This window comes from Artemia franciscana, chromosome 3 (genome assembly GCF_032884065.1).
Source record: "Artemia franciscana chromosome 3, ASM3288406v1, whole genome shotgun sequence".
Taxonomy (NCBI): Eukaryota; Metazoa; Arthropoda; class Branchiopoda; order Anostraca; family Artemiidae; genus Artemia; species Artemia franciscana.
Genome location: NC_088865.1, coordinates 12,409,486 through 12,429,333, shown reverse-complemented (window position 1 = coordinate 12,429,333; position 19,848 = coordinate 12,409,486). Strand labels below are relative to the sequence as shown.

The following is a 19,848-nucleotide window of genomic DNA, read 5'->3' as shown; positions in this document are numbered from 1 at the left end:
GCAAAGAGGGAAAGGCTCCATACTTGAGAAAGATGTAAAATATATTCAAGTCGCTAAAAGAAAAACAACAGAACATTGTGCAATACTATCTTTACACTGGATGGCACTTGCAGAAGTTTCAAATTCAACAAACCTCCTTTCTTATTAGACTGGAAAGATTTTTAACTTTAGCTTATATTTTAGAAATATTTTGGGGTATTCCATGAGGTGTTTAGGGAGATATAAGGTTTGAAACGACCTCTCCTCGTCCTACCTGCATTGATTTTGTTCCTCAACAGAATAAAATCAGGTTAAGCTTTAGTTACAAGCTTTTATAATATTAGATTATTTCAGAGACAATCACACAAACACAACTTTGAATTATTTGACAATAATATGTTAATATATAGAAGGCGATAATTTATTTGGCAATAACAATCCCAAGCTATTTAAAATAGAGCCATATTCACGTTTCAAGTAACGATTTTTAAAACTAGAACAAACAACACAAGCAATACTCAATAAGAAGGTTAGACTATTACCCATTCCATGGACTTACTATTGTTGTAACATTATTGCTATTTGCTTTTGATGGCTATAGTATAATAATCTTGTTCTAAGGGTGCTATTATCATTAAAATTTACTTATCTTGCCTGTGAGTATCACAATTTGTTATCCGGTTATCCGTCTATATAGCAAAATTTTGTCATATAGTGGCACATTATCATTGATCCCAGCTAAGTAATACGGAGAATAGAGTTCGAACTCAGCTGCCATAAAACACTGCAGGACTTGGAATTTGATACCAGTGCTGACAATATGCAAAATTATCTCCATAATAATCCAAAATAAGAGAAAGAAGATGAATTTCATATTCAAATTTGTATTAGGTAGCAGGAAACCCAAAGGAGTAGTTATTCTTGATTTTGGTGAAGATGGATTTTAGAAATCTGGAGAATTTTCTCATTTACTTCTCCAATTTTCGGTCCAGTGTTCGTTTTCTAGTCCACATAGAGCATAACTATGACTTGGTTCCCCCTGCTATCAGCAGCAATTACGATATCCAGTAGTGGAATTTGTTGAGTGTGCTCTATAACGAAGAAAAACTACAAAACCTTTGTGTTCTAGGTGAAGATGAATAGCAAAGAAGCTAGCTGTAAATCAAAACAAGTTAGATACTGCCATCAGGAGGGCTACTAAATACGAATTTTACCATATGAGAAACTACAGAACTTCAGTATTTGTCAAGATCACTGCTTGAAAACCAGCAGAGCAACTACCTAAAGAGTATGGAGAAACATCCAAGCAATGTACTCAAATTCGGGCTTAACAGAAAAATGAACATGCTTCTAGATGCAACTAGATAGTCTAAGCAAACCAGTCTGAAGCACTACAAAGTCGATATCTTCTTCTCCAAGCTACGTAGTCTTATGGTCAGATACACTTTTATCTTCAGAGTATTTGGAACATGGACGAAAGTGGCTTGACCATTGATTAAAAGCCACATAAGGTTACTGCTGGAATGGGATTTCCCAACTTCTATGGAAAAACGACCGACCTTGAAGAGCACGGTATCTCGCCTGTATTTCAGCATCTCAAAACAAAGATCCTCCAACGCTGTTCTTAAGAAAAAAAATATCAAGGATGACTTTGGGAGTTTGGGGCAACTGTACCTGCGTTGCACTTTCTGTATTCAATTAGTTTCTTTATAACTTTATTTTCATTGTACTCCAAAGTAAGGAAAAGCCCCAGGTAGATGGGGCTTCCCAGTTTTTAACTTTTTTGTGCTGTTTTTCTCAAGTTTCCTGCAGTGATGGTGTAAGTGACGAAGACTTAGTGTTCCTGACTTTGCTTAGTGATATTTCATACAAATTAAATACTAGATCTATTTATTTGAGCCTTATTCACCTTGCTAGGTGGTAGCGCCATCTATATACAACATCCATACATTACCCTAGATGGCGCTCGCGCCGTAGACCATCTGGAAAGTTCAGCTCTATTTATGTGTGAGATCAAATCAAACAACCTAAGAAATTCATATACTGCTGAATGCAGTTGCTCACAGACTAATAATCGGTGTGATGACCAACCAAGCAGGTATCAGCAGTTTGATGAAAACGCTCATTAAAATTAGACCCTATCCATTTTCACCATTAGCGCCATTCACCTTCATCCGTTTAAACGAACTTGGACTGCTGAAGGCTCCACCGGGACCCGTTACTCTGTACGGACAGAAAAGAAGAAGGCGACGCGGGAAAAGAGCTGGAATACGAATTAAAACTAGACAAAGAGAGCACCCCAGTAAAGCGATTGAGACAATTGTCTCTGCCAGAACACCAAATTACCGACAACAAAAAAACATGTTCTATATAGAAGTAAAAATTTTGAACCAGAAACCTCTCCCCTCCCTCTCAAGATACGAAGCAGACCCGTGCCCTGAAAGCTCTAGGCTACCCCTATCAACTCTGTCTCCCGTCGCATACAATGCAAAGAAGCATTTTCCCACATTCCTGCTTTGTAACGCACGTTCTCTTTGCAATAAAATAGATGAAATCGATGTTGTATTAAGGCAGAACAATGTTTCTGTCGCAGCCATAACAGAAACTTGGAACCTGACTGAAGTGACAGGAAGGCTCACCGGTTATGCCCTATACCTCAGAACAAGACAAGCTCTTGGTGACCAGAGACTAGGCGGTGGAGTAGCCCTTTACGTACGTGAAGATATCCCAATGAAGGAGCTATGTGAACTTGAAAGCACTGAACATGAGGCTGTGTGGATTTGGTGCAAACCATCGGCCATGCCGCGTGCTTACTCATGCATTATCTTTGCTTCAATCTACTACCCTGAAAGTGCTAAAAACCGCCGTGATCTTGTCACATACCTCCAAAAGACTGTCGACCACCTTCGTGCTTTCTATGGAAATCCTGCTATTGTTCTGGCTGGGGACTTTAACCAAACCAAGAAAAGCTGGCTAGCATCATGCCTTTCCCTCAAGCAGGTTGTAAATTTTCCAACACATGAATCTGGCAGCATACTTGATTTAATCCTGACCAACTGTGAGACATATTACCAAACCCCTGAATCCCTTGGGCCGCTTGCCTGTTCTGATCATAACGTTGTGCTCTGGTCAGCTGCCTCTTCAATATCCAAGCCTAAAATTAAGCGTGTCAAGTATCGTCCGCTTACTGATTCAGCAATTTGCACCTATGGTCGATGGATAGCTACTTACCCTTTTCCAGAAGTGTATGGAGACAAAAGCCTCGATAAAAAATGCCAACTGTTCAACGAAGTTCTCCATGCCAAATACCTCGAGTTTTTTCCTGAAAAGACTTTCACTAGATGTGAAAGTGATAAACCCTGGATAACCCCCCAAATCAAGAAACTAATCCGAAAAAAGTGCAAGCTTTTCCAAGAAGGAGATTTGACAAATGCGAAAAAATTGCGAAATCACATTACCTCTCTCACGAGAAGTGCGAAGAAAGATTACGGGCGTGAGAAATTTTCGGACAGTCTTAGGCACACTAATCCCAGGAAATGGCATAGAGCGGTCAAGCAAATCACTGGCAAGTCCATTCATAACAGCATAAAAATAAGCCACCCTGACGGAACTTACACAACTGCTGATTAGGTTAATCAATATTTCACCCGCATCTGAACCTCATTTCCTTCTCCCACACAAGCCCAGAAGTCTGAAATACTTGACTCCTGTGCAGATGAAGGTGAAGTTGTTATCGATGAGATGACAACCTATAAGACACTGATGAAGGTGAAAGTAAACTGTTCAGTTTATCCAGACAAACTTCCACCCAAACTGATTCGAGAATACGCCCCTTTCATTGCGAAACCACTCTCAGTACTAAACCTTTGCTTTCGTATAGGGATCTTTCCAGCTGTTTGGAAGAAAGCTTACGTTAGAGTAATTCCGAAGGTTACCAACCCTAAGAGCTGTGACGAACTTAGACCTATTTCGCAAACACCATGCCTGGCGAAAGTGGCCGAGACCTTTATCATGAGGGTCTTAGTTGATCAAATCTAGGGATCTATCGACCAGAGACAGTACGGCGGACTGAAAGACTGTAATACCTCAGTGTACCTAGTGAGGATGTATGATAGTCTCCTTAAGTGGGTCGAAAAAGGTCACAGTTTTGTAGACCTTGGTGCCATTGATTTCCGAAAGGCTTTTGATCTAATCAATCATATTGTAGCTGCCCTTAATCTCAAGCTAATGGGGGCTAAGAAAAAAGACTCTTACGCTCGTGTTGGACTTTCTCAGTCAGAGGATGCATCGTGTGTTTGCTCTCTACGAAGGTGACACCAATTCCGAATGGTCCTCATCCACCTGTGGAGCCCCTCAGGGCACTAAGCTTGCAGCTATTGTATTCTTGTCTGTAATTAACTTCCTCATAGCTGACTATGACGACCGTTACAAGTTCGTGGATGACCTGTCATTTATCCTGAAATATTTAGTACAAAACGGAGTTGTGACACCACAGTTCAGTTCAATTTTTTCAGTGTTTTCACAAAAGAGTGCGCGGAGCTAAATCTTGAGATTAATGTGAACAAGTCGAAGATAGTGCGCTTTAACCCGCTAAAAAGTGAGATTATGGAGCCAAATGTTCCATTCCCTCTAGCAAACAGTATCAAGATCCTTGGAGTTACTTTTTCCAATGACTTCAGCTTTGCCACACATGTTGAAAACGTGGTTAAAAGTGCAAACGCTAGTCTACAGACTTTAAACGGTATGCGTAGGTTCAGTGCAAACATAGAGAGTATTAAGTATGCATACATAGCGTATGTTCGTCCCAGTCTGGAATATGCGTGTCCTGTTTGGGTGCCTTCAGCACTGAGAACAGTGTATCTTTGTCAGGAGCTTGAATCGGTTCAGAAGCGAGCGGTATCGATCATCTTGGGCCGCCGTGACATCCCCTATGAAAAGGCTCTGGAAGTGCTAGGACTGCCGTCACTCCAAAACCGGTACGAAACTCTGATAATGAGCTTCGGAAAGTACTTGCTTTCTAAATCTCAGCACTGTGACATTCTACCTGATCAACCTCTACCATCAAGAACGAGAAAGCAAGATAAGTTAGTGCCCGTTAAAGCAAGAACAAACCGATATGGTAATTCTTTCGTCCCGGTTTTCGTCAAAATGTATAATAAGAGTTAATATTTATAGTTTTATTTATATTTACAAGTGTAGCTTGATTTTGTATATGTTGTAAAAAAACACAAATCAGCGACAGCTGTCAAATTTTTGCTATTAAACCTGTCTACTACTACTACTACTACTACATGCATCACAAATCCCACTTAATAGTTGAAGCAATCCAAGCAAGTAGCCAAAGATAAAAATGTGATCACGTTGACCTTGCCTCCCATAAGTTGTCCAGACTGTAACCACTTGATCATCAAATGCTGTGCTTTCTGAAATACCGTTACCACCAGGCTATTTCTGGATGCACTTACACCCTTTTGATTTAGTTCCACAGTAAGAGAAGAAGTAGCAATAGTAGTAGCCTTGAAGTTTAATCTAAATGCCCTGGGTCTTTCTTGAGATATTAATGAAACGTGTTATTGACAACAAGTAGACATACAGTGGCTTCGGTTTGAGTTTTAAAGTAACATAAACTTTTCCTGAAAGTTTCTGCTATATGACTATTCCATCCCGAAGATACCTTGCGTGGCCTTAACCATTCCCTGATAGTTTTACTAGTAACCTTAGCATTAGCAAAAATAATAGTGAATTTGCAGAATTGATAATAGGAGCATTGGGAGTAGGATTAGTGATGGCAGTAGTAGTGTTAGTAGTAGTAATAGTCCTCCCATTGTGCTGTTTTGGTCTAGTTCAATATCGTCTCATGATACCCTGTTGTTTTCAACTTAATACTTTAAGGGGTTTCTGATATATCGCTGATACACCCTTGCAATAGCCTGCATACGTATAGTAGGCATATGTTTAGATTTAGCCCAACACCCACCTCAAAAGTCCTGTTAATTTCCATACTAAAAAATTGCTGCTAATGGTATTAGCAGTAGCTGTTCTAATACTGCAAGCAATACTGTTACTATTAGTAGTCATAGTATACATATAGGGTATATTTATTAGTTCAACATACGACTCATTATACCATGACAATTTTAACATATTATTCTAAGCCGTTCCTAGTGATGCTGCTGATACGCTATTTTGACAGCCTGCATGCCTGTAGTGTATTTCAATTTAATTCAACATCCCCTACAACATTTTTTGTAAATTTCTCCTGAACAGCCTGAATAAGCAGTATTAGTAGTAGGAGTAGACGTATTAGTAGTACTATACATATAGTAACTTTATGTTGGTTTAACATTTGCCTCAAATGCACAAGAAGTTTTCTTTTTCTTTTTCCTACTGAACTCTTTTACTTAGGCAGCACTATTGCGCTGCCTATGATTGACAAATCCTACTAATATATTGAAGTGTTTTATCCAACAAATACACACCATGGTTCTAAAAACCGAAAACATTTAAATTAATCTTTTTTTAAGCAATGAAAAGGACTATGTCAATTAAAAACGAAAACAAAAATAATTAGATTTTTTTCCAAAACGGAAGTTTTTCAGAGAAAAGTAAAGACCTGCAATAAACTAAAGTTGAGCAAAAGCGAAGTCAAATAGTATTTTAAACCGTAAAACTACCATGTATCACAATCAAATAAACTGTGGGAATCCAAAACGAAGAGAAATTGCAATAAATAACCGAGTCAAACTCAAAACGCACAGAAACCAGAAGGCGTTCAGGTGACACCCCATTGCCTTCTACCGACCAAAATATAAGTTGCATTTTATTGAAAACAAGAAACTTTCTTAAAATTTTCCCAGTTTTTTAAATTAATAAATCTAAAATTATTAAGACTTTCAGGAATGAATATCAGCATAGAGGAAACTATTATGAGATTCATGGAGGAAGTTCTTAAATTATAAAAAAAAGGAAAAACCTTGAGAGCATCCATCCACGTTGGAATTGGCTACCGGTTCTCGCTTCAGATTGTTTCTGCTGCATAAATTATCAGGAAACTTGAATCCATTAATTTCCGTCAAAACATGACTCTTCACAATTACATGTTCCTTTATATTATTAACATTCGGACATAAACAAATGGGGCACTCCTTTTTTGTATTAACTTCATGTTCTATATGATGAACGGCAAAGTCGGCGAAGTTCTTTATTTCTATGTCACATATTTCACAGTTAAATGACAAACCTGTTTCACAGTTCGTAGATATATGCAATTGCAATAAATAATAGGAATTTTCAATTTTTCCACAATAATCACACCGCCATCTGCCAAGGCAAGTGTCATCAATATTGCGTTTCGTTAGTTTTTTAATTGGAACACTTGTTCTCAAGTAAATTTTTTCAGGTGGCTCAGCTTGTTTGGAAGGACAAGTCAGCCAAATAGTTTCTGATGCGTTAGATACATCGATGTTAAATCCGCTACGTTTGATTTGAGAGCGAAGACTGCGGACCGGCCCTAGAAATAAAGAGAAAAATGTCGCCAGATCACTAATTAGTCATAAATTTTTATAACTCATATAAAATCCAGCTAAAATGATACAGAGAACAAACATGCACTCCAATGAATAATTGGGCTAAAAAAAAAAGTTCTAAAAATATGGAACCTTTTGCTCAAGCCTCTCCCCCCCCCCAAAAAAAAATTAAAGTTTTTATTCTATCTATGTTAATAGTCTATTTGTTATTTTTTTATTAATCAGCACAGACATTCGAATTTTTATATAGGTATACACATGTGACTTGTGATTGGAGCAGAGGAACCAGAAAGTCCCCTCTCCTACACCTTCCCACGTGATCAACCATCAAATAAAGAATTAACACCAGTTTTTATATCTAAGAGCCTTTTCATTTGTTTTAACTAGCTTTTGTGAGCATTTCACCAAACCTGGACAGAAAATAGTGAATTCAGACAATCAGCACAAAAGTTGCCTAAAACCACTTAAAAATTTTTTCGTCAGCAAGGTAATTTGCAAGCCAGAACAAATGAAAATACAAATTTTCTGTGAAGTCAACTGAACTAGTCATTAACGTTTTCAAAAACATCTTCATTGGCAAAATTTTTGTAAACACTTAATGCCTCAGCCCAATTCGTCAAGTTGTTTAACAATTTTTGTCAAGGGCTGAAAACCTGAAAAGGTGGATCTTTTTTTAGTTTTCAGTGTTAAAATTATTTCGACTTTCCTGAAAAAAACGAAACAAGAATATTTTTCCCCATTTCAACAGAAGAGATAAGCTCTTAGCTGTTCGTACAACTTGTTCATGTACCAAACTGCACAATAAGAGAAACAGAAGTACCTAAAGACTTCCGATGGTTTTGGAACTGAAAACTATTGTATTCAACGTACTTCGCAAATTGGCAAACTGTAATTTTTTGTGAATGATAAGAGCATGGGTCGTCTGAGCGAACATGATGGTGATCAAAGGGTGAAAGATAAAGATTTGAAGCTGCTCTAGCGTGATGAAATATTTTGTGGTCTCCACTTTGCCAACAAATCTTTCCTCCATTTTAATCCCAAGAAATAGGACAGTGCTTGAGAGACTTCAGAGTACTGTCAGCATGGAGCTTTTAGACGGTTGCCTAACCAGGACTAAGATCGCAAACAGCGCAGCAACATGACCTTGAGCGGTTGCATCGCTCAAGAATATCATACCCTATTACGCTGTACACCATTATACTGGATTTTGATGAATGTCTCTTCTGAATTTTGCTTGTCTTGATGGGCTGATAAACCCTTTCCTCGCTACGTTATATATTACGGGATACCTCACTACTAAGTATACAATTTGCAGAAATGAATATATATTCAGTCAGGGATAGTGGGCATGAAATTGCTTGTACAGGACGTCGAATTTTGTTGTGCAGAAAACCATGTGGTAACCAAAATCAACCCAGCATTACACAAAGTCTCCATTCAGCTGGAGGTAACAGGAACTTCTTATAGTCTGGTCCTTAGCCAGCTTATGCACTTTGATTTCACTTGAAAAAAAAAATTTTAGCAGTTACCTACACTAATAGCACCTATTGCATTCCGTCATGTCACAACAGTTTCAATTATTCAAAATTAAAACGCAGACAAATTACCTAAGGTAAATGGCAGGATGAAACCCCTAAAAAATTTCTTTTGTATTTCTAAAAGAAATGCAGAAAATATATTAAATCTGCATTTAGACCTTAAAGCTTTACCGCTAACACAAGTATTATTGTGTTAATACCACATTAGTGCTAATAAAAACTAAAGCGGCGAAAATAAGATAAAAAACACAATAAAAAAGCAAACACCAACGCAAAATTGTAAACATAGTACTTTCAATAGAATATAATTACTGAACTTACGTCTATAGCCTAATAGCTCCGATTAACTTACCAACCTAAGACGTTATGAGAACTAACTCAGTCCAGTTAACTTTCATTTTTCACAGTTTTCGTTTACGAATAGCAGAGTAAGCTGCAATTTTTTGAATACTATTTTGAATAAATTTTTTGAATAATTTTTTGAATCTTTTGAATACCAACTGCTAATTAATACTGGAAAGTGGTGATCATAATATAATACTTTTGTTTTCAAATCATTGCTACTCCTACAATAACAAAGCAATACGCACTAAGACAAAGCTCAAATAACCAGAGTAAATTGACTGTTTTTTAAGCAGGACTCTAATGGGACTCCCTCTCCCAAAACAGATGTTTGTCTTCTTAAATTTAATAAACTTACAACATTCAACAATTATAAATTCTAGCAACAAAAAGAAAACTAAAATTAATTTCAGTAATTCAGTAAGTTCAGTACAAGAAAGTTCAAAGTAATTGAAATTCCAAGAGTCTAAAGAATATAATTGTGACTACAATAATTATATCAACAGAATCTCCTAGTTCTGGTAATTCCAAATAGATAAATATCCATTTCGACCAAACTTTGACAAAAATAAAAAGATAGCTAATTGGCTAAGGGCTTCTGAAAAGCTATATGAATATCGTCCTAGTTTTAGAGAGATATTGCCAAATGGTGCCGCATTTGGCTCGAAACTTTAAGTCACACAGTACACAAGAAATGGAGGGACGGTTACCAACAACTGTATCATTGCACGTAAGTATTACAAAAGTTAAGAAAGTCAGTGGATCTCTTTTCTTTAGGAAAGGTGTTCCAAAAACTCTCAAAGGTTTAACTGTTAGGGCCAAATTCTCTTGAGCGGCTCTTCCTATAAATATGGAGAGGATTTAACTTCTAGTATCACTTTAGCCGGAGAAATACGTTTGAACTAAGCCTATAATTAGTCTGTAAAATAGAGTTTTGGTTCCCAATTATTTTAAAGCATTTAATAGTGAAGTAAAAGATTAAATTTACATTATACTATTAAGTGGCTATTATTAAATCTGTTCATGTTGATAAGACAATATTTAATTCCCAATGTTAAATTCGTTTTACTGCCAGGAATTCGTCTTTAGTTATATTTTTCCAGTGAATCCTTCTCTAAAAATATAAAATTTAACAACTTGAGGCTGAAGAGAAGACTTTAATCTCAAACGCTGTCAGTGGATCAGCTACCCCAATCGGTTGTGTGAATGTGGCTTTCAAACAGTTCGTGGTAACGAACTGTAGTAAGGAGCGACCCAGCTCAATAGTAACCGAAACTCTAAAAAATGAAATTTTGATACCAACAGTTACATCAAAAGAATTGCATTTTAATGCTGATTTTAAATATATAAATTTCATCAAGTTTAGTCTTGCCCATCAAAAGTTACGACCCTGAGAAAATTTACCTTATTTTTGAAAATATTTTTAAAATTCATAGAATCTTAACGAAAATCACATCACCGCATTCAACTTATGAGACAACCCCACTGTAGAAGTTTCAAGCACCTATCTACGACAATATGGATCTTCGTATTTTTTGCCCGAAAACCGATCACGGGTGCGTGTTTATTTGTTTGTTTCTTTTTTTTCTGTTTTTTTTCCCTGGGCGATACAATCACCCAGGGGCGATTGTATCGACCCAGTGGCCTGGAATGTTGCAAAAGGGCTAATTCTAGCGGGAATTAAAAGTTCTAGTGCCCTTTTAATGTGAGCAAAAAATTGGAGGGCACCTAGGCTCCCTCCCACGCTCATTTTTTCCCCAAAGTCATCGGATTAAAATTCTGAGATAGCCATTTTATTCACCATAGTCGAAAAGCCTAATAACTATGTCACTGGAGATGACTTACTTCCCCACAGTCCTCGTGGGAGGAACTGCAAGTTATAAACTTTGACCAGTGTTTACATATAGTAATGGTTATTGGGAAGTGTACAGACGTTTTCAGGGGTATTTTTTTTGTTTGGGGGAGAAGTTGAGGAGGGGAGTGCAGGATGTTCTAGCATTAGTAAGGAGTAAGAATTAAAGATCAAAGTAAGGAGCAGAATTAAAACTTAAACGAACAGAAATTATTACGCACATGAGGGGGTCACCTCCTCGTAATACCTTGCTCTTTACGCTAAAGTATTTTTAGTAATTTCAACTATTTATTCTACGGCCTTTATGATTCAGGGGTCATTCTTAAGGAATTGGAACAAAATTTAAGCTTTAGTGTAAAGAGCGAGGTATTGACAAGGGGAGAACCCCGTCAAAAAAAAGTAATAAAAACATACGAATATAGAAGTTCGTTAAGTAAGTTAATTCGTAAGTTACAAATTAATTAAAACTTTCGTAAAAAAATAAAGGTTCTAGTTGCCTTTTTAAGAAATCAAAGAATTGGAGGGCAACTAGGCTTCTTCCCCCGCTCCTTTTTTTCTCAAAATCTTCCGATTAAAACTATGAGAAAGCCATTTAGCCAAACAAAATTAATATGCAAATTTCGCTTTAATTATTTATGTGCGGAGAGCTAAAATCAAAACATGCATTAATTCAAAAACATTCAAGAATTAAATAAAAAACAAGTTTTTTTTAACTGAAAGTAAGGAGCGACATTAAAACTTAAAACGAACAGGAATTACTCCGTATATGAAAGGGGCTTTTCCTCCTCAACACTCCGCCCTTTACGCTAAAGTTTTTTACTGTTTTAAAAAATAGAGTTAAGAGAAAAAGTCAAACTTGAAAAAGTCAAAGTTATAACACTTGCCCCCGGGCTCTGGGGGATTGTATCGGCCCTGAGTTTTGTTATTTGATCTTTAAACTATTTTGAAAATAATGGCAATCTCAAAATTTTGATCGGATATATTTGGGGGAAAAGGGTCTTGGGAGGGGGGAGGCTATTTGCACTGCGATAATTTTTGACTCTTAAAAAGGGCACTAGAAATTCCAATTTATAATGAAATGAGCCCTCTCCGAAGTTTATACAACCATCTCTTCCATAAGAACCTCATATGCCTCTGGAGCATATTTTACAACACTTGCCCCCGGGTTCTGGTGGGATGTTTTATCCCTCGAATTTTCCTTAAATGATCTTTGGTATTGTTTTGAACAAAAAGCTATATTAAAAGTTTGATCGGACGTATTTGGAGAAGAGCTTTGGGGGGGGGGGGTGGTTGCCATCGGGTCACTTTTGACTTTTAAAAAGATGATTAAAACTTTCAGTTTCTAATCATTTGAGTCCCCTCCGAAGTTTATACAACCATCTCTTCCATAACATCTTTATATGCCAAGTAGGACATACGTTACAACCCTTTCTCCAGGCTCTGGGGGTTGGTTATGTTGACTCCGAAGTTTATGTTAACTGACCGTTGGACTATTTCAAAACAAACTAGCTATCACAAAATTATTATTGAGTACATTTGGGGAAAATAGGGTGTGTGGGGGAGGGAGGGGTGGGTAGATGCCCTCCTATCACTTTTGACTCAAAAAAGGTAACTAGAACATTAAATTTTCAATCAAATAAGCCACTTCTGAAGTTTATACAACCATTCCTTACTAAAAAATCTTGTATGCCCCTGGGGTATGACTTAAAATACTTGCCCCAGGGCTTTGGAGGTTTGTGTTGACCCTGGATTTTTTGTTATCTGATATTTGAACTATTTTTAACAAAATGACCATCTCAAAATTTGGTTGGTTCCGTGAAAAAAGGCAGGGGGGCTACTTACCCTGTGATCTCTTTTGACTCTTATAAAGTGAACTAGAATTTTCTATTTCCAATCAAATGAGCCCCCTCTGAAGTTTATACGAGCACCGAACCATATATGCTCCCGAAGGCATAGCTTTCAACGCCGGCCGCTGGGCCCAGGGGGATTGTCGACCCCGAAGTTTTGGTTATCTGATCTTTGAACTATTTTCAAAAAATGGTTATATCAAAATTTTTATCAGAAGGGTTGGGGAAAAAGCCGTGGAGGGGGGGGGCTAGTTACCCTCTAATCACTTTTGACTCTTAAAAAGGACACTAGAACTTCTGATTTTTAATCGAATGATTCCCCTCCAAAGTTTATACAGCCACCCCTTCAATGTGGAGCGCCTCAGAAGAAAAAACAAAACAATTAATATAAAACATTGAAGCCTTGTGGCCTTTACTATAGGAAATGCTATAGCATTTTCTCTGATTTTCCCAATGAAAATGTAAAAAAAAATTCAAGCTAGGAGGCTGGAGGGCGGAAGAACAGCCAGAATGGGACGCAAGCCCCACTTCTACCCAGTTAACGCTATTCCTTAAGAAACTGTTAAGGGGAAAAGGCAAGCAATAGAAGGCATAGGAGGGGGCTGGATGTCCTCTGATCGTTCTCAAATTGCATGAAGGCCCTAGGATTTTCAATTATCAAATATATGAGTCTACTTTGAAGTTTCTATGGCCACCCCTATCCATTAAAAGTTACCTGGTACAAAAAAAAAAAAAAAAAAAAAAAAAAAAAAAAAAAAAAAAAAAAAAAAAAACTTAATAGGCTGATTATGAAAGATAATAACTTAGTGGTGTCTGATTCTGTACAAGGGCAGTATTATTAGCACATGTAATTGATTCAATAAGATAGAAATGATAGAAAGTCCAAGGCTCAGGTTGTTTTTCATAGTTGAAAAAAGTGAAAAAGAATTGGAATATAAGACTTAAAAACAGGATTAGAATACTAAAACTAAATTAATGACACTAACCAAGAATTGTCCGGGAACGCGGGGATTTGGTAAGCTGAGAAGCATTTGTTCTATATTTTCTGGAGAAATTGATTGCTAGTTAAAAATGCCTGATAAAGCTTACTACTGGTGGAGTCAACTGTGGATTCTTTCTAAATTGCATTGTAAAACATTATTTACTTATTTCCAGATCCTATGTGCCTACAAGCAAGACCCTTAGGTGATTTCACCAAAGAAAAGCATGCAATATCAGAAGTCAAAATCAAGTGAAAATCTTTTCGGCAAAAAAGCCAGTCAACAGCACTGATTATTATTATAATTAGACAATTAAGACATATTATTATATTAGGAACATTTAATAAAGAATGCCCCATTATTGCTTTTTATCTAATTTTATCAGACAATATACCAAAATATACTTTGGGCTAGTTCACACCAGGTCAACAGAAGCAGCAATATTTTATGAATAGGGTATTAGCCTACATTATAAAGCATATTCATATTCATGATCAATGCCTAAAAATGAACAGAATAATGCAGAAAATTAACCTTTAATATGCATTACTTTCGAAAACATTTCTTTTCCTATATTTACCCGGCATTTCTTCACAGCTTATCAGAAGTTGCAAAAAAAAAACAATTGACTAACAAGAGTTTTCTACAAAGTCTTATGTTGTTTTCTTTTTATTTTGTTTTTCTTTTTATGTTGTTTTCATGCTTTCTTTTCTTCATAACTTTATTCAGTTTGTTTGTTAAGTCTACTTTAAAACTATTTTTAAAATAGTCGATTATTTTAAGACAATTCTAAAATTTGTTCAACTCCAATTTCTTTTCCTTACTACAATTTTTAAAGTCTACTTTGAAACCTGATTTTCAGGTTTCTGCAACTGTAAAACCCTCGTTCGCCCCCTCGTCAGTACCTCGCTCTTTACACTAAAGCTTAAATTTTGTCCCAATTCATTAAGAATGACCCTTGAATCACAAAAGCCGTAGAATAAATAGTTGAAATTACTAAAAATACTTTAGCGTAAAGAGCGAGGTATTAGGAGGAGGTGAGCCCCTCATATGGGTAATAATTTCTGTTTATTTTAAGTTTTAATGCTGCTCCTTACCTCCCGCTGAAAAAACTTTTTTATATTTATTTTTTCATTGTCTTTGAAACCTGATTTTCAAAACACTCCGCAAGAAAAGAAACCTTCTCCAATATTTTCAGTAGGATTAATAAACAATGAACATACCTTTCCTGACTTTTGCTTTTATCTTGGGTTTGAGAGAGCCAGTTTTGCAATTCTTAGTTGACTTGGAACATAGCTGATACTTTGGAGGCATAATTTCAGGCTTTTCTTTTGAGTGTGATCAAGTCAAATATAGAACTTTTGACAGGAAAAAATGTCTGTTGAAGGTTGATGACACTTATTTCTCTGAAATTGGTAGATAGATGAGAAAATGGAAGATAAAACTTATGCACATTCTCTGTTACTAGGGTGCCTCTTGCAAGGATCTTTTTATAGTAAGGTCTACATTTTAGACTATATTTTACCTCCCAATCTGCCCCCTGATACCATAGAGCCATTAAGATGATGGAAGAGGAAGAAGTCTAGTACTCAATGGTAGGGATGAAAGAGAAAATAGCCAGGCATTGACGTTGCTGGTTTGGTTAATGGAAGTGAGGTTGCTCCATTTTGGGTTGAGAAGAAGTTTATAATTACCCTAACAGAGGTACTAACCTATAAATATTTACCACTATTAAATCTTAACATTCACCATTTTAGGGAAAGGGGCTAAAGTGGAAGCCCTGTCTGGCAGTCATATCTGTAGTGTTTAATACAAGGTAAAAACTTGAAATTGAGAATGTGTCTACTAAGCATATATTAGAAAGTTTTCTTAACTGAAGTAACTCTAATAGGTCTTTTTTAAATTTAATTTCAATAACATGGAGTCAAACTCTAAATCAAAATCAAGAAAACTTAAAAAGGACAGAACTTCTTATTTCGAATAAGAAATCAATCTAGTTTGTTTACACTTTATGTTACTAAGCTATGAAAGCCCATCTCAAAACCCAGTACCTAAAAACATGAAAATAATTTAAAAAAAATAAAAGCAAATGCTGTTTTACAGTCTGCACAATATTCCAGAATCCCTTCTTTTCTCCATTATTTCTATTTGTCTTACTTTCCCTTTTGTCTAATAAATTTTGTATGTCGAGAAAAATTTCTGGGGGGAGGGGGATTATAAGCAGACCTTAGGACTTAAATTGGTTTATTTGTCTTCAACAGATAGGGCTTACAAGCAGAAACCTTCATAATGAAAGATTTCTACATAGGCTAATTAAAAAGGGTGCAGGAATATATAAAAGAGTGTAATGCTGACAGTTGTAAAAAAAAGAATTACCACCAGGTGTTGAATATTGGTTAAGCAATGATTTGGGTGGAAGTGCTGTAGTGTAGTTTATAGAGATAGAAAACCTGAATTAATAATAGCTGATGTGTACAATCCAGAAGGAAATATAATGGCTGTGCATGCTGTGCTTTATTAAAAATAAGTTTATTCGTAAATGGAAAGGACAAATACAGCACTCCATGTAATTGACTTACAAATAAAGTGAATATACCACTTGATTGCATTTTTATGCTGTTTCCAAATATAACAATTGTTTTTGCTACAAATTCAACTTTAAGACTTTTTTTACCCTTGAAAATGATAAGTATTTTCTGTAGTTTTGGGTATAAAAAGGGTTTCAAACTTACTATTTCACTATAAATCCAATTCGTAGGCCTAAAAGTTATATAATTCACAACCATTGATTTGTCTTGATTAAGTTGGATAAAAAAATTTTTAAACCATTTCTCCATTTTTCTATCTGCCATGTTTCTTCTGTTGGCTTTGGTATTTTTCAACATGTTGGCAAATTGGCGGTTTTTAAGTGGCCTATCGGAATAAGAAGAAAACATAGAAGAATTGTTTTGATTTTTTTATTCAATTCATTCATGACAAATTAGTAGTTTTGAATCATATAACTTTTACAAAATGGCATTATAAAAAAGTAGTAAGTTTAACACCAATATTTTAACTGTTTTTCATCCTCCGAAACTATGAAAGAAATTATGACTTTCAAGGGTCCAAAATGGACTTAAAATTAATTTTGCAGCAAAATAGATTATCATATTGAGAAAGACCATAAAAATCATAATGAGCAGAATGTTCACTTTTTTGCAGGTCGATTATATGGACTGTGCCATATGGATGGAAACAGAATAATCTAATTAACAGAAAAATCCTGTATATTCCTTGGGCTATATTTGGTACTAGACTATTAGGGGAGGAGGAATGTTTTGGAAAATGAACTATTGTATTTTGGAAGCATAAAAAAAGGTTCAATACTATGTTCACCTTCTCCAAGTCTGTTAATGAATATCAATTATGCTTCTTTCTGGAGAAAGAAAATTATAAACTGATACTCAGACTGGCTAATGCATTTCTGAACTTCATTTACCAAAATCATCAATGCCAGCTTACTTTCCAAGACAGCAAAAAAAGCCACTAAACCTGAATTCCACCCTGTAAACTTCAGATCAAGCTCATTCACTTACTCTCCTTAGCCTATAACAGTTCAGAAAATGCCTTCGTCTTGTTGTTGTTTGGGACTTGATGCATGCAACCTAAAGGTTATACGCATTTGTATCACTAGAATTTTCTGTGTGTTCTGTAATCACTAGCCTGCTTGTGTGTCACCTCAGTCAGTAGTCACTGAACCAGACCATATGTATTACTTAACATGCTATTGGTAGGAGGTTATACCCCTGCAGCAACTGCCTACACTGAAAAACAGGAATCAAAATAATGCAACTATGCTTTGTCATACAACAATGAAAATACATATACAACAGAATTATAATAAATAACAACCCACAAATTTACAGGAGCCCTATAACCTGTCACCTATACTTCCAGTTTCTTCTTCTCTTTCAGCAAGCATGAGCTTTTGAGTTGAGACTATTCAGCCCTTTTCCCTTTGATTCACTATGTGAGATGAACAGAGCTACTGAAATGGTTTCTTCTAATTTATCCAATTTCAAATCAAATGAGCCCAATCTGAAGTTTACATGACCGCCAATTCCATAAAAACCTAATAGACCTCATGGTATAACTTACAACCGTATCCCCGGGGTGCTGGGGGTTGTGTCAATCCTAGAATTATTGTTTTATGTTCTTTGGACTATTTTGAACAAAATTGCAATCTCATAATTTCAATCAGATATGTTTTGTGAAAAAAAAGGTTGTTGAGGGGGACTAAATGCCCTCCATCACTTTTACTCTTAAAAGGAAACTAGAACTTCTAACTTTCAACCAAATGGGCCACTTCTAAAGTTTATGCAACCATCCCCTCCATAAAAATCTTAAATGCCCCAGGGTCTACCTTACGACCCTTGCCTCCAGGTTCTGGCTGTTTGCTTGAACTCCAAAAGCCTTGTTATATGACATTTAGACTATTTTAAATAAAATGGCTATCTCAAAATTTCTATTAGATGCATTTCAGAACAATATGACATGTGTGTGTGAGGGGGCAGGGGTGGCTGCCTCTGACCACTTTGACTCTTAAAAAGAAACAAGAGCTTCTGATTACCAATCAAATTAGTCCCCTCCGAAATTTATAAAACCAAACTTTCTATAAAAAAAACTTATATACCCCAGGGTATAACTTAAAACCCTTGCCCTGAGGCCTGGGAAGGGGGATTTGTCATCCTCAAAGACATAAAATCCAATGTTTTCAACTACGTTGAACAAAATTACTATCTCAAAATTTTCACTGGAGGTATTTTAGGAAATGAGGGCCTTTGCCCTCTGATCACTTTTGACTAACAAAAAAGGCAGAAGTCCTCTCAATTTCGATTGAATGAGCCCTTTTTAAAGTTTCTACAGCAATGCTTTCTAAAAAAAAACCTTATATCCTGCAACAGCATAAAATACAACCCTTGTCCTGAGGGCTGTGGGGGGGCGTCATCTTCAAAGACATAGTTTCCAGACTTTTTAACTCTGTTGAACAAAATGGCAATATCAAAATTATGATCAGAGGTGTTTGGAAAAATGATGGGCATGGGAGTGGGGCATTCAACCTCTGATTACTTTTGACTATAAAAAGGGGCACTAGCCCTCTCAATTTCCCATCAAATGAGCCCTTTTTGAAATTTCTATTACAACACTTTGTATAAAAATTTTATATCGTTCCAAGGCATAACTTACAACCTTTGCTCTGAGGGCTGTGGGGGGTTGTCATCCTCAAAGACATGATTTCCAGACCTTTCAACTATGTTGAACAAAATGGCTATCTCAAAATTCTCATTGAATGTATTTGGGGAAAGGGTGGGCGTGGGAAGGGGGTTAGTTACCCTCCAATCACTTTTGATAATTAAAAAGGGCACTAGCCATTTCAATTTCCAATCAAATGAGCCCTTTTAGAAGCTTCTCTAAGAGAAAAGCTTACTGCTGCCCAGTTACACCCCAACCTGGTTGATTGGCTTATGGACTTCCTGTCAGGACGAACCCAGAGAGTCAGGCTATTTGGTACTGGAGGTGAAATGGTCTTTTCCGAGCCCTGTGATGTCATCAGTGGAGTACTGCAGGGAACTGTTCTTGGTCCTACACTGTTCAACATCTACATCAACGATATATTCAGCGAGGTGGAAAACAACTTGTCTCTCTATGCTGACAACTCAAAGCTATTTGGAGCAGTGAATGTAAAATCCTTGCAAACAGATGTCCAGAAAATCTAGCTGTGGGCAGACAAATGGCTCTTATCGT

The 19,848-nt window shown here is 36.4% G+C and overlaps 1 protein-coding gene across 1 annotated transcript in view; it reads right to left on the bottom strand.

Annotated features, from left to right (window-relative positions):
- Positions 1-19,848, bottom strand: part of LOC136025463 (uncharacterized) — a 190,634-nt gene that overhangs the window by 87,638 nt on the left and 83,148 nt on the right. Inside the window, exon 15 of the mRNA XM_065701494.1 lies at positions 6,953-7,489. Coding sequence (XP_065557566.1) covers positions 6,953-7,489 — 537 coding nt within the window. The remainder of the gene's footprint in view (positions 1-6,952; positions 7,490-19,848) is intronic.